We start from the raw sequence: 12,663 nt of genomic DNA, 5'->3' as shown, positions 1-12,663 counted from the left end.
ATACGAGGTTTACGCCCTTACGGCTTTTGATGAGATACACAAGTGTATGCGTGTTTAGGTGGTATCAGCCATCTGCACTTACGGCAGAATGACCGATGTCTCTTACGTGCCATTGTTGTGACACGGGGGAGGGACATGGCTTCCGTCTCTGGGTATGCACATAAAGTAACTAAAGTTGATCCGTGTCCGTCCCGGCCCGAATTCGAACCTGCGACCTTAGGATCACAAGGGGCCAGTGCTCTACCAACTGAGCTACCGGGCCCCCGTAACAGAGTGTACTGAGGCAAGTTGCTTTAATATACGATATTTGGACATAACTGTCGGGTTTGTATAAATTCACACGTGCTCATGTCAACGTCTTTCTGACACGCTTGTGATTTTCCCCTCCAATGTTTGTCCTCGTAAAACCAAGGGCAATCACGTTTTCACAATTCAAACAAACCCGACAGAGTTATATTTTCGGAGTTCGTCTACTGGATGGGACTCTCTGACAGTCTTCAGCTAGCATCTTCATCTTAGTAGTGCTTACTTTATTAATTGTTTTCCTAAATACACTATAAACTATCATATTATAAAAAAATGTAGTCAAATAGTGTATGGATATATATCTATATATATCTATATATATATACGACTAGTGTCTGTCTGTCTGTCTGTCTGTCTGTCTGTCTGTTCGCGATGCACGGCCAAAGTTCTCGGTGGATCTGTTTCAAATTTGGACACCGCATTCAGCTACACCCCGGACACAACCTCATCGATGAGATATTTCAACACGTGCTCTCAGCGCGCAGCGCTGTGCGCGCTGAACCGATTTTTTGTGTGTGTCGGGATCCACTACCAGTAACTCTTCCTTATCTTCTCCAGTGTTTTCAGCCGCGATTATCTCCCTTCCTCCGTGTGGCGTCAATCCATATTCCCGTTACTACGTTACTATTTTTAGAAGGTCACTGCACGTTACTATTTTTAGAAGGTCTCCAGTGTTTTGCGCGTTTATCTCCTTTCACATCCGGCAAAGCCGGGTCCCAGGCGCAGCCTGGTATTCGGCTCTACTTCTTCCCGGCGAAGCCGGTACCCGGCGAAGCGGGTAATCATCTAGTATATATATATACGACTTGTGTCTGTGTGTGTGTGTGTGTGTGTGTGTGTGTGTGTGTGTGTGTGTGTGTGTGTGTGTGTGTATTCGCGATGCACGGCCAAAGTTCTCGGTGGATCTTTTTCAAATTTGGACACCGCATTCAGCTACACCCCGGACACAACCTCATCGATGAGATATTTCAACACGTGCTCTCAGCGCGCAGCGCTGTGCGCGCTGAACCGATTTTTTGTGTGTGTCGGGATCCACTACCAGTACCCACTCTTCCTTATCTTCTCCAGTGTCTTCAGCCGCGATTATCTCCCTTCCTCCGTGTGGCGTCAATCCATATTCCCGTTACTACGTTACTATTTTTAGAAGGTCACTGCACGTTACTATTTTTAGAAGGTCTCCAGTGTTTTGCGCGTTTCATCTCCTTTCACACCCGGCAAAGCCGGGTCCCAGGCGCAGCCTGGTATTCGGCTCTACTTCTTCCCGGCGAAGCCGGTACCCGGCGAAGCGGGTAATCATCTAGTATATATATATATACGACTTGTGTCTGTCTGTGTGTGTGTGTGTGTGTGTGTGTGTGTGTGTGTGTGTGTGTGTGTGTGTGTGTGTGTATTCGCGATGCACGGCCAAAGTTCTCGATGGATCTGCTTCAAATTTGGTGGGCATATTCAGGTAGACCCCGGACACAACCTGGTCGATGAGAATTTTCAACACGTGCTCTCAGCGCGCAGCGCTGAACCGATTTTGGTTTTTCTGTTCATCTTCCCAGATCCATTCCCACTAACTCTTACTTATCTTCTCCAGTGTTTTGCGTTTATCTCCCTTCCTTCGTGTGGCGTCAATCCATATTCCCGTTACTATTTTTAGAAGGTCACTGTCCACAACGCTCAATCCATATTCCCGTTACTATTTTTAGAAGGTCACTGTCCACAACTCTTCCTTATCTTATCCAGTGTTTTGCGCGTTTATCTCCCTTCCTTCGTGCGCCGGCAAAGCCGGGTCCCCGGCGCAGCCGGTTATTCGGCTCTACTTCTTCCCGGCGAAGCCGGCTACCCGGCGAAGCGGGTATTCATCTAGTATATATATATATATATATATATATGCATCAAACATCAGTTGAACAGTAAAAACAAACAAACAAGATAAGTTGGCTACCCAAATTTTCGGTCACAGACCTTCCTCAGGGGCGTGTTATATATATATAAAACGGCGCTAAAACCAGGAAGTACGCAATAGCAACAAATATCTCGGATAATGAAGCAGCTGACGATTATACACAGAGAGAATTTAAAACTGAGAGAAAATGTAAAACTGAGAGAATGTAAAACTGAGAGAGAAAAAAACGCCCACAAAGAAACACCTTACACAGGCACACAAAAACAGGCAGAGAAAGCCGAACAGGCTAAAAACAAGAACACTTCTGTCTGTTAACAGGTTTACGGAGAACAATAAAAAAAATTACAAGTATTGCAGCTGATCGTTGTAAATCTCGTAGAAACGGTTACTCATCATGAAATTCAGCAGCCTCTGATGCCCTGAAAATACATGTTTTATACAACAGATACATGTTACAGACATACGTCAAGTGAATATATATGCCACACCCTAACAATGTGTGTCATTTCTCTGAATATAAACTCCTTACTGTACACACTTAGAATCCCGAGAGATGTTCTTCGTTTCGGTGGTCGAGGCTTGCCGAGACCCGCTCAGTGCCCTCCTAATTATATAGTCGCGAGGGATTCCCAAAGAAATGTTATTCTATTTTTCCAGAGGGCATAGAAATAATGACAGTTCTTCTGAATTGTGATTGACCGAGTGGTTAATCACGCTACAGCGTTCTTAGTTGTGGTTACTGTGATATGTCTGTCTTACACACACACACACACACACACACACACACACGCTCACACACACACGCACATACTGACACACACACACACAAACTAACACACACAGACATACACACACCCACACACCCTGACACACACAGATTGACACACACTGGTGCACGCACAAAAATACACACACACACAAACACACGACCACACTTACAAACACACACACACAAACAAAAACACACAAACACATACACACACACACACACACACGCACAAACAAACACACACACACACACACACCTCTTTCCATAGGTCCTCTGAGCTGGTAAACCAAATCTGGACGGACTTTGGCGAGCATAACGGGTAGAGCAAAGTTAAGAAGCGCAGCGGCACCCGTTCCTTCTTCCATCACGTCTTCTTCCGTCATCGCCAGCGGAAGGAGAAGCTGGTCAAAGTCGTCTGGGCATAGCAGTAATAGTAAGCAGCTCGACGCCCTGTATGTCTGGATTTCGTGACATTCTACCCGTAGATAGAGAGAGAGAGAGCAAGAGAGGGAGAGAGAGAGAGAGAGAGAGAGAGAGAGCAAGAGAGAGCGAGAGAGAGCGAGAGCGAGAGAGAGAGAGAGGGAGAGAGAGAGAGAGAAAGGGGGGAGAGCGAGAGAGAGAGCGAGAGAGAGAGAAAAAAATGAAGAGAGAGCGAAAGAGAGAGGGGGGAGACCGAGATAGAGAGAGAAAGGAAGAGAGAGAGCGAGAGAGAGAGAGAGAGAGTCTGGAGTCTGGAGTCTGGATGGTTTATTGATTAGACCTTGGGCCCATTTCAATTCGGGGTGTACAAAGTTTCAACATTCATGCTTCATGAAAAATAATCATAGTAATATTAATCATAATAAAAATCATCATCATCGTAATGACAGTCGACATGGCGACAGTGGAAACAGGCATTTACAACAGCAAAACGTTTGAAAAAGGACAGTAATGCATCAGCACAAAATCCAGTGTCTGTCGCACTTCACTCATGTCTCTCTGTCATCCTTCCGAGAGAGAGAGAGAGAGAGAGAGAGAGAGAGAGAGAGAGAGAGAGAGAGAGAGAGAGAGAGAGAGAGAGAGAGAGAGAGAGAGAGAGAGAGAGAGAGAGAGAAATAAATAAATAAATGAAGAGAGCGCGAGAGATCAAATCAAATCAAATCACATTTTATTTTACGAGGGTTGATGCGTAAGCAATACAAACGAGCTTTTTTTTTAACAAGCTTTTCAACAAGAGAGGGACTACTCTAATCTTATAAATATTTATACACACGTAAAACATTTACAAAAGATAAACATAAAAGTAAAATAAATAGACCACAGGAAGCCTAGAAAATGAGTTCTGTTGTCTCGAAAAGGGTACAATGATTTGACATCAAATTGTCTCATGATATGGTATGTGTAGTCAGAAACAAAAATTTTCTCACATTTAGTATTGCGCATTCTCTGGAAAATTGCAACATAAGGGGGGGATAATCGCCCAGTGTCAGTCACAAACAGACAGTTGTCGAAATCAATTTTTATTCATTTAAAATTAATTTTTTTTTACAAAAACCTTGTTTTTTTTAGGGGGGCATGTGTTTAGAGTTACACCTCAAGAAGTTTCTTTCACACAAAAAAAAATAATTTTAAATTAAAATTTAACAAATTTAAAAAATATTTTATTTTTTTATTTTTTTTCCAAATCAACTTTAAAGTGGCAGTACTACCTGGAATTTTTACAAAAAATCTATTTTCCATTCCATAATGTGTTATTTTAATACAGAAATGCCTCAATATTGTCAAACATTTTGAATTTGTTGTGGTAATTAGTGCCAATATCGTATTTCTGCACAGTTGATGTGTCAATTATGACATTCTCATTTTGACGCGTAATAAAAGTTTGCGTTTTCCTGTGATGTTTTTTGAAGTATTATAGATACAGTGTTGACATGTTGCACAGTTATGTTTCAAAACATTCACTGTGTTTGAATTTCTAAAAATAAAAAACCACACTGTGCAGCTGTGTGCCATACATCAATAAACCAATTTCTGTACACTATGTTTATTGTTCCTTAACATTGAATGTATGATTTAATTTGTGACCAAAGTTTTACTGAAATTGGATGATATATATACCACCAACATAATGCAACCCCTCCCCAAATAGAACGGTCAACCGCCCTTCACAACTTAGTTTATCACAGGAATTCTTTGGGCGAAAAGAACTCCATTCCTTCAAACAGCGCAATATTCGTTAACTTTTCCTTTCAAAACAAAACTTCAGCGCTCTTACGTATTACATTTTGACGAAGCTCACTGAAATATGCCACACAAAAAAAACCTAGAGCCTGTCAAAGATCAACTAAAGCTAAACATGTTTCAAACTAGATTATAAAACAATCTAAGCACAAATATTCTTTGTATATGACTGTGTGTGTGTGTGTGTGCGTGTGTGTGAGTGTGTGAAAATATTAAGCTTTTCCTTAACCTTTGCCGTGCTTCCTGGGTTCACCTGTACCCAGAGACACACTAAAATCATTTAACTCTGGAACCATTAAAGGTATCGTTTTGAAATTTTAAGTATCTCTCACACACCTAATTTGCTCTCTGTCTGCAAATTTTTAGTGTGTACATGACAAAACATTAAAATTAATTGATTATGATAATTTACATAAACACTACCGATGGCGCAAGTTCACACAAACCCATACTTTTAAAGAGTAGTAGTGATTGTAACTATCCCTCTGCCGACGGCGCGGGTTCTGCTACACCCATAATTACCAAAGCGGCGGAACAGTGTCTGTCTGCCTGTTTGTCTCCAAGAGACTGTCTGTCTCTCTGTCTGTCTGTCCGTATCTCTCTGTCTGTATGTCTGTTGTCAGTTGCTCTGTCTGTCTGTCTGTCTACCTGTCTATCTGTCTATCCGTCTATCTGACTGTCTGTATATCTGACTGTCTGTCTCTCTCTCTCTCTCTCTGTCTCTCTCTCTCTTAGTCTCTCTCTCTGTCTCTCTCTCTTAGTCTCTCTTTCTTAGTCTCTCTCTCTCTTTCTTAGTCTCTCTCTCTCTCTCTCTTTCTTAGTCTCTCTCTCTTTCTCTCTCTCTTTCTTAGTCTCTCTCTCTTTCTTAGTCTCTCTCTCTCTCTCTCTTTCTTAGTCTCTCTCTCTTTCCTAGTCTCTCTCTCTTTCTTTGTCCCCCTATCTCTTTCTTAGTCTCTCTCTCTTTCTTAGTCTCTCTCTCTCTCTCTTTCTTAGTCTCTCTCTCTCTCTCTCTTAGTCTCTCTCTCTCTCTTTCTTAGTCTCTCTCTCTCTCTTTTTTAGTCTCTCTCTCTCTTTCTTAGTCTCTCTCTCTCTCTTTCTTAGTCTCTCTCTCTCTCTCTCTTTCTTAGTCTCTCTCTCTCTTTCGTAGTCTCTCTCTCTCTTTCTTAGTCTCTCTCTCTCTCTCTTTCTTAGTCTATCTCTCTCTCTTTCTTAGTCTCTCTCTCTCTCTTTCTTAGTCTCTCTCTCTCTCTTTCTTAGTCTCTCTCTTTCTCTCTCTTTCTTATTCTATCTCTCTCTCTCTCTCTCTTAGTCTCTCTCTCTCTCTTTCTTAGTCTCTCTCTCTCTCTTTCTTAGTCTCTCTCTCTCTCTTTCTTAGTCTCTCTCTCTTTCTTAGTCTCTCTCTCTCTCTCAGTCTCTCTCTCTCTCTCTTTCTTAGTCTCTCTCTCTTTTGTCTCTCTCTCTCTCTTTCTTAGTCTCTCTCTCTCGAAGCTCTTTCTTAGTCTCTCTCCCTCTCTCTCTTTCTTAGTCTCTCTCTCTCTTTCTTAGTCTCTCTCTCTTTCTTAGTCTCGCTCTCTCTCTTTCTTAGTCTCTCTCTCTCTCTCTCTTTCTTAGTCTCTCTCTCTCTCTCTCTCTTTCTTAGTCTCTCTCTCTCTCTCTTTCTTAGTCTCCCTCTCTCTCTTTCTTAGTCTCTCTCTCTCTCTCTTTCTTAGTCTCTCTCTCTTTCTTAGTCTCTCTCTCTCTTTCTTAGTCTCTCTCTCTTTCTTAGTCTCTCTCTCTCTCTTTCTTAGTCTCTCTCTCTCTCTCTTTCTTAGTCTCTCTCTCTCTCTTTCTTAGTCTCTCTCTCTTTCTTAGTCTCTCTCTCTTTCTTAGTCTCTCTCTCTCTTTCTCTCTCTCTTTCTTAGTCTCTCTCTCTCTCTCTCTTTCTTTGTCTCTCTCTCTCTCTCTCTTTCTTAGTCTCTCTCTCTCTCTCTTTCTTAGTCTCTCTCTCTCTCTCTCTCTTTCTTAGTCTCTCAGTCTCTCTCAGTCTCTCTCAGTCTCTCCCTCTCCCTCTCCCTCCCGATCCCCTTCTCCCTCCCCCTCTCCCTCCCCTGCAAGAAGTCGGTGAAGGGAGAAACTCGATGCACCCACTGAAGTAGCGCTGTGGGTTTCCCTGAACCCACCCCGTCGTTAGAGAAATAAACGGTAAAAACCCTCTTTCAAATGTATGGGTTCAGACAAACCCGCATCGTCGTTAGAGAAATAAACGGTAAAAACCCTCTTTCAAATGTATGGGTTCAGACAAACCCGCACCGTCGGGCGTGTGTAGTCAAAAGCGGCATCCGGCAAAGGTTAAGCATATGATTTTGGAGCCATTCCATGGAATGTATTTTGCACAAAATTATGATGTCCATTGACGTTTCTAAAAGCGTTCAAATGTCCTATTGATGTTGAAGAGCTAGAGGCCATTTGTCCTGTATACATGTATGAATTTGTAGGAACATCCCTGATATCATGCTGCAAACTGTACAAAACAGACACTTAAAACTCTTTAAACTATATGATTGACTTTCAAGGGAATATTAATAGAACCTACCATCAAATACTGGCAAATGAAGATAATTGCATTATCCGCAAGTTTAAGCAAAGGCGCGGCGGAACAGTTGACACAAGGTCAAACAGGGATCGCGCTAGCTTTTTAAAAAACGCGGAAGTCATACGCAACGAAACGAAAAAAACGCGTCACGGACCAATATTTTTGCGTACTACGAAAACACGTACAGACACAAACAAAACACGCACGAAAGACTTAAAGACACTCCTTACCTAAATACGGCGAGTTTTCCTGTCGAACTCCGCGCACGCCTGTCGAATAACACCCCTGCTGTCTCCAACCTTCGGGCCTTGCGAGTTTGTTTCCCGCTCTAATACGACTAGACACACTTTCCGCCTTTTGGAAGCGCGAGATGGGAGAGCAGCTAATGTCTGTTTCATTATCCGACAAGACATTATCTGGTAATACCCTCGTTACGTTCGTTTGCGATACTTCGATGCAAAAAGAAACGGACTTTAGTTTTGACGCGCAGATTTCATGTGTGTCGTCACTTCTCGAGCCCTATAGTCAGTTTCAGGATCGGGTGATTATTAAGTCAGAGCAAAAGCGCTGCGTGAAGACAAGAAAAAGTTACAATATTTTTGCGTATGGCTTACGCGGCGCGGCGAAAAAAACGCGTCAGCGACTTTTAAAATGCGTCAAATACGCAAAAATCGTGCGTAAACGCGATCCCTGGTCAAAGCGTGACATGTACCGCAAAGTTTCTCAGCACTCATTGGAATATGGGGAAGGTACACACCTACAAAGTTCACATAGGATCTTGAAATAAAAAATGTACACATTATCAGCAAAGTTTTTGTACACTGCATGTTCAAAGTCAGGAATGAATCAGGATCTCCCTGAAGACTGGGTCTTGCCACCTGATGACCTGTGGTTTCGCAAAAATGGCCTGGTCAAAAACGAGGACAATGTGTTGAAGTTCCAGTTCCTTTGCTGCTGACTATCATAGGCAGGTATCGAACCTGTACAACAGACAAAGGAAAACATACAAGGTGGGTAAAAGAGCATAATTGTGCTTGAAGTAGATAAAAAGAACGACAAGTTTGTTTGTGTGAGTACGTGTAAATGAATGTTTGTTTAAAATAATAACACATTAATTTTTGGTTGCTTGTGTTAAAAAAAAATTATAACATTTTATTTGTGTGCCTGTGCTAGGAAAAAATATAAAAGAAACACCTTTAAGGATCCAGTGTTTAAAAAACCCACAAACAGACATGTCCAATAAAGTGGAATGTTAAAAAATAAAAATAAAACATTTTAGGTGTATAAGCCCACATGTTTCTTTTCAGTTATTTTGTTAGACAGGTACCCAATCTGTACAACATATTACATAGGAAAACGTGCAAGCCGAGAAAACAATCAGATGCTTGAAGCAGAAAAAAACCCGAAAAGTTTGTGTGAGAAAGAGTAAATACATTTTTGCTTTAAAAAAAACACATTTTGGCTGCTTGAAAAATAACAATAATGAAAGTATATTTTGTGTGCCTGTGCTAAGAACAAAGATAAAAGAAACAGTTTATGGTCCCAGTGTTTAAAAAAAAAGAAAAAAGTTTTGTTTGTTTGCTTAACGCCCAGCCGACCACGAAGGGCCATATCAGGGCGGTGCTGCTTTGACATATATATATATGTATAACGTGCGCCTCACACAAGACATAAGTCGCAGCACAGGCTTCACGTCTCACCCAGTCACATTATTCTGACACCGGACCAACCAGTAGAAAAAAAGTTACATTTCCACTAAAGTGGTTAGTTACAAAAAACATGTTAGGTTTATACATGTACAGTGGAACCCACATTTATGACCTCCAAAAATCTGAGAAAACCAGGTCTTAAAAAGGAGAATCTTAAATCGGGGGTAAATTTAGATAAGTTATGAACAGAAAATCTGAAAAGGCAAGGTCTTAAATGGAGGAAGTCTTAACTTTGGGGGTTCCACTGTATACACTTACAAGAAAAAAAATGTCCTCACTTCCTTTCAACTTTAAAAAAAAAAGTGACAGCGTGTTAGAAAATGTTAGTGGAAACCAATTCCAATGTATTCGTTACACTGTTACTGTTAGTATATCCTATTTTGTATGGAACACAATTCATCAAACCTACTTTCGACATTGGCGGAATCTGCCATCTTGCACTGCAGCATTGAATCCAGTCCAATTGAGTAAGGTCTGTAGATGCAGCTGAGGAAACTTTGCAAAAAAATAATCAGATACATAAATGGTTGAAATGTATAACATCATTATTGGGGGTGTGTACAATGTGTTTCAACTGTTTATCTGTGCAGTTAAAACTCAGATCTATACAAAAACAATGACATGTAAACAGAACAAAACATGTGTGTGCCCAAGCATTAATTTGTCAATATCTGCATGCATGTACTGCAGTGTTATTGTGTATCCTAATTTGAATTTCTGTCATAATATTAATGACAACCTTAGTACCTACAGTCAGAATTCAAAATTACCAAAGTATGTGATCTTTGTTGCAGTAAAACAACTGCCTAGTTGCATTTCATACTCTGAATTTAACCCATTGAAAAGCACAGTTTACTATCATAACTCATTAGCTGTAACCACTACAAGAAAAATGATATATCAATCACATAGGCCCCTGTGCATCTGCACCTTATTGTACCTCTGCTATATTAATCCTAAACTGTTGTGATGCTCTGAAGTGTTAATTAGAAGATTATCAATATCAAACTTAATTTGCTCAGAAATATACACACAACTATTTCAAATGAAATTCAAGCAGGTTTTTACTCACCAACACATCTCGCCATATGTCAGCACAAGTCTCCACTGGTTGCTCAGAAGGTTCAGGCCCTTTCCTTTTATGTGTAACCACAGGCGGAAGGTATCGTTCACTGGACCACCACTATCATAGAAAAACTAGTAGTGTAACATACGCAGGAAGACATGTGTCTGGGATCAACACACTGCTGCATTTCGCTTTCTTACGCTTGACCAAGGCAGGAGAGCTTGACACACACTGTGGATCTGAAGGAGTGACAACAACAGCATCACTGGAAGTGTCAATTCGCTGTACATAGTGTTTCTTCGCTCGCTGGAGTTGAACAAAACATGTCAGACGCTGGTAGCAGACGACACGATGATAGGTACTCGTTTCAGCTGTTTGTCCATTTGCGACTAGTTTCGTCAATTTTTTGGCTGACAGCCTGTTCTTCACGGTCAAGGTTAATCCACTCAGATGCACATGTCAAAGCTTTTGCCCACGAAACACTTGAAAATGGGGTCAGTTTTTCGTCAGTGTCTACATTCTGAAAATGTATAGTGCAGTTCGCTGCCATGATGATATGTCCCGCGGAAACAAACACAGCTAAATTCTCATTGGTTGAAAAGCTTTTCACTGCGGACGATTTTCCATGGGGAATAATCGTGGCTTCGGCAGGGAGATAACTGCCTCTTTGCTAAATTAATTCATTAATAAAATCAGTACTAGCGTATGTGCAGCTATTAGTGCGTGAACACTGATGAATTCTATTCTTTTAGTAGTTAGGTACCAGGTTCTGCAAAGTTCACATTGTACCCTTCTCCGTACAACCAGCTTGAACGATAGAGTTCTACGCCGTGTAGTCTAAAATAAATAACAAGTCGCGTGAAGCGATATAAAAACATTTAGTCAAGATCAATACCACAAAGCAGTCATCACCGAGACTACATTCAGATAGTCACGGCTAACTATACCGAAGACCGAGACGGGTCACGCTCGCCTCCGCGAAGCACGCGTCCATAGGACCTATTTTCTTTCATTCTGAGCACATTTTTAGAGTAAACATGATATATCTATACATTTTTGAATTCAGGAAAAGATGAGGAATACAATGCAATAATTTTTAAATCTGCTCCTGAAAATTCGATGTTAATGACAACTTCAATGAGCAAACAATTTAATTAATTTGTAAGCTTCCAAGCTGTAATGTAATCCCAGAGTCCGGACTTTGTCGAAGATTGCTTTACCAAAATTTCAATCAATTTGGTTGAAAACTGAGCGTGTGACAGTGCTGCCTCAACTTTCACAAAAAGCCGGATATGACGTCATCAAAGACATCTATCCAAACAATGAAAAAAATTCCGGGGATATCATACCCAGGAACTCTCATGTGAAGTTTCATGAAGATTGGTCTAGTAGTTTTCTCGGAATCACTTTATACACACACACACACACGCACACACACACACACACACACACACACACACACACACACACACACACACACACGCACACACACACACACACACACACACACACACACACACACACACACACACACACACCTTGACCCTCGTCTCGATTCCCCGTCTATGTTAAAACATTTAGTCAAAACTTGACTAAATGTAAACAGGCAGAAAAACAATTCACAGGACTATACATTACAGACGGTACACGAATTTTTACGTTATGATCAAAATTGGGAATGTGCAGAACATGTTTAAAAAAAATGTGAACGTGTTATCAAATTAAGTTTTAATATGATGAAACACTGATGCTATATGGACAAATAAGATCAATTGTAATTCAATCAAGCTGGCGTTTTAATGAAACAGATCCTGTGATTGGTCAGAATGCCCCAACTCATTAAAAATTACCGGTCATTAATTGTCGATAACCACTCGCTAAAAAAGCCATTAACCCACAGTCACTCGTCACGAGGTGGGCGGGGCCTATGTCTTACTTGGATGTCACTTGTGAAGGACGGTCGTCTTTCCTCATTGTTTATTCAAGGTATGATACTGAGTCTCTCGACCTCGTCGGCAAACTTCGCATTCCTGCCATACACAGCTTAACAAAGCAAAACAACGGCTATGATAAAATCAAGTATACATTAAACTATCAGGCAGCTACAGATTTATACCAATTAGACGT

The 12,663-nt window shown here is 41.1% G+C and overlaps 1 protein-coding gene across 1 annotated transcript in view; it reads right to left on the bottom strand.

Moving 5' to 3' along the window:
• The window catches only part of LOC138968465 (CD109 antigen-like), a 149,014-nt gene that overhangs the window by 23,153 nt on the left and 113,198 nt on the right, over positions 1-12,663 (bottom strand). Inside the window, exons 25-26 of the mRNA XM_070341038.1 lie at positions 3,226-3,384; positions 2,547-2,619 (exon numbers count right to left, since the gene is read on the bottom strand). Of these exons, the coding sequence (XP_070197139.1) occupies positions 2,547-2,619; positions 3,226-3,384 (232 nt within the window). The remainder of the gene's footprint in view (positions 1-2,546; positions 2,620-3,225; positions 3,385-12,663) is intronic.

This window comes from Littorina saxatilis, linkage group LG6, assembly GCF_037325665.1.
Source record: "Littorina saxatilis isolate snail1 linkage group LG6, US_GU_Lsax_2.0, whole genome shotgun sequence".
Taxonomy (NCBI): domain Eukaryota; kingdom Metazoa; phylum Mollusca; class Gastropoda; order Littorinimorpha; family Littorinidae; genus Littorina; species Littorina saxatilis.
This window is presented reverse-complemented; position numbering and strand designations above follow the sequence as displayed.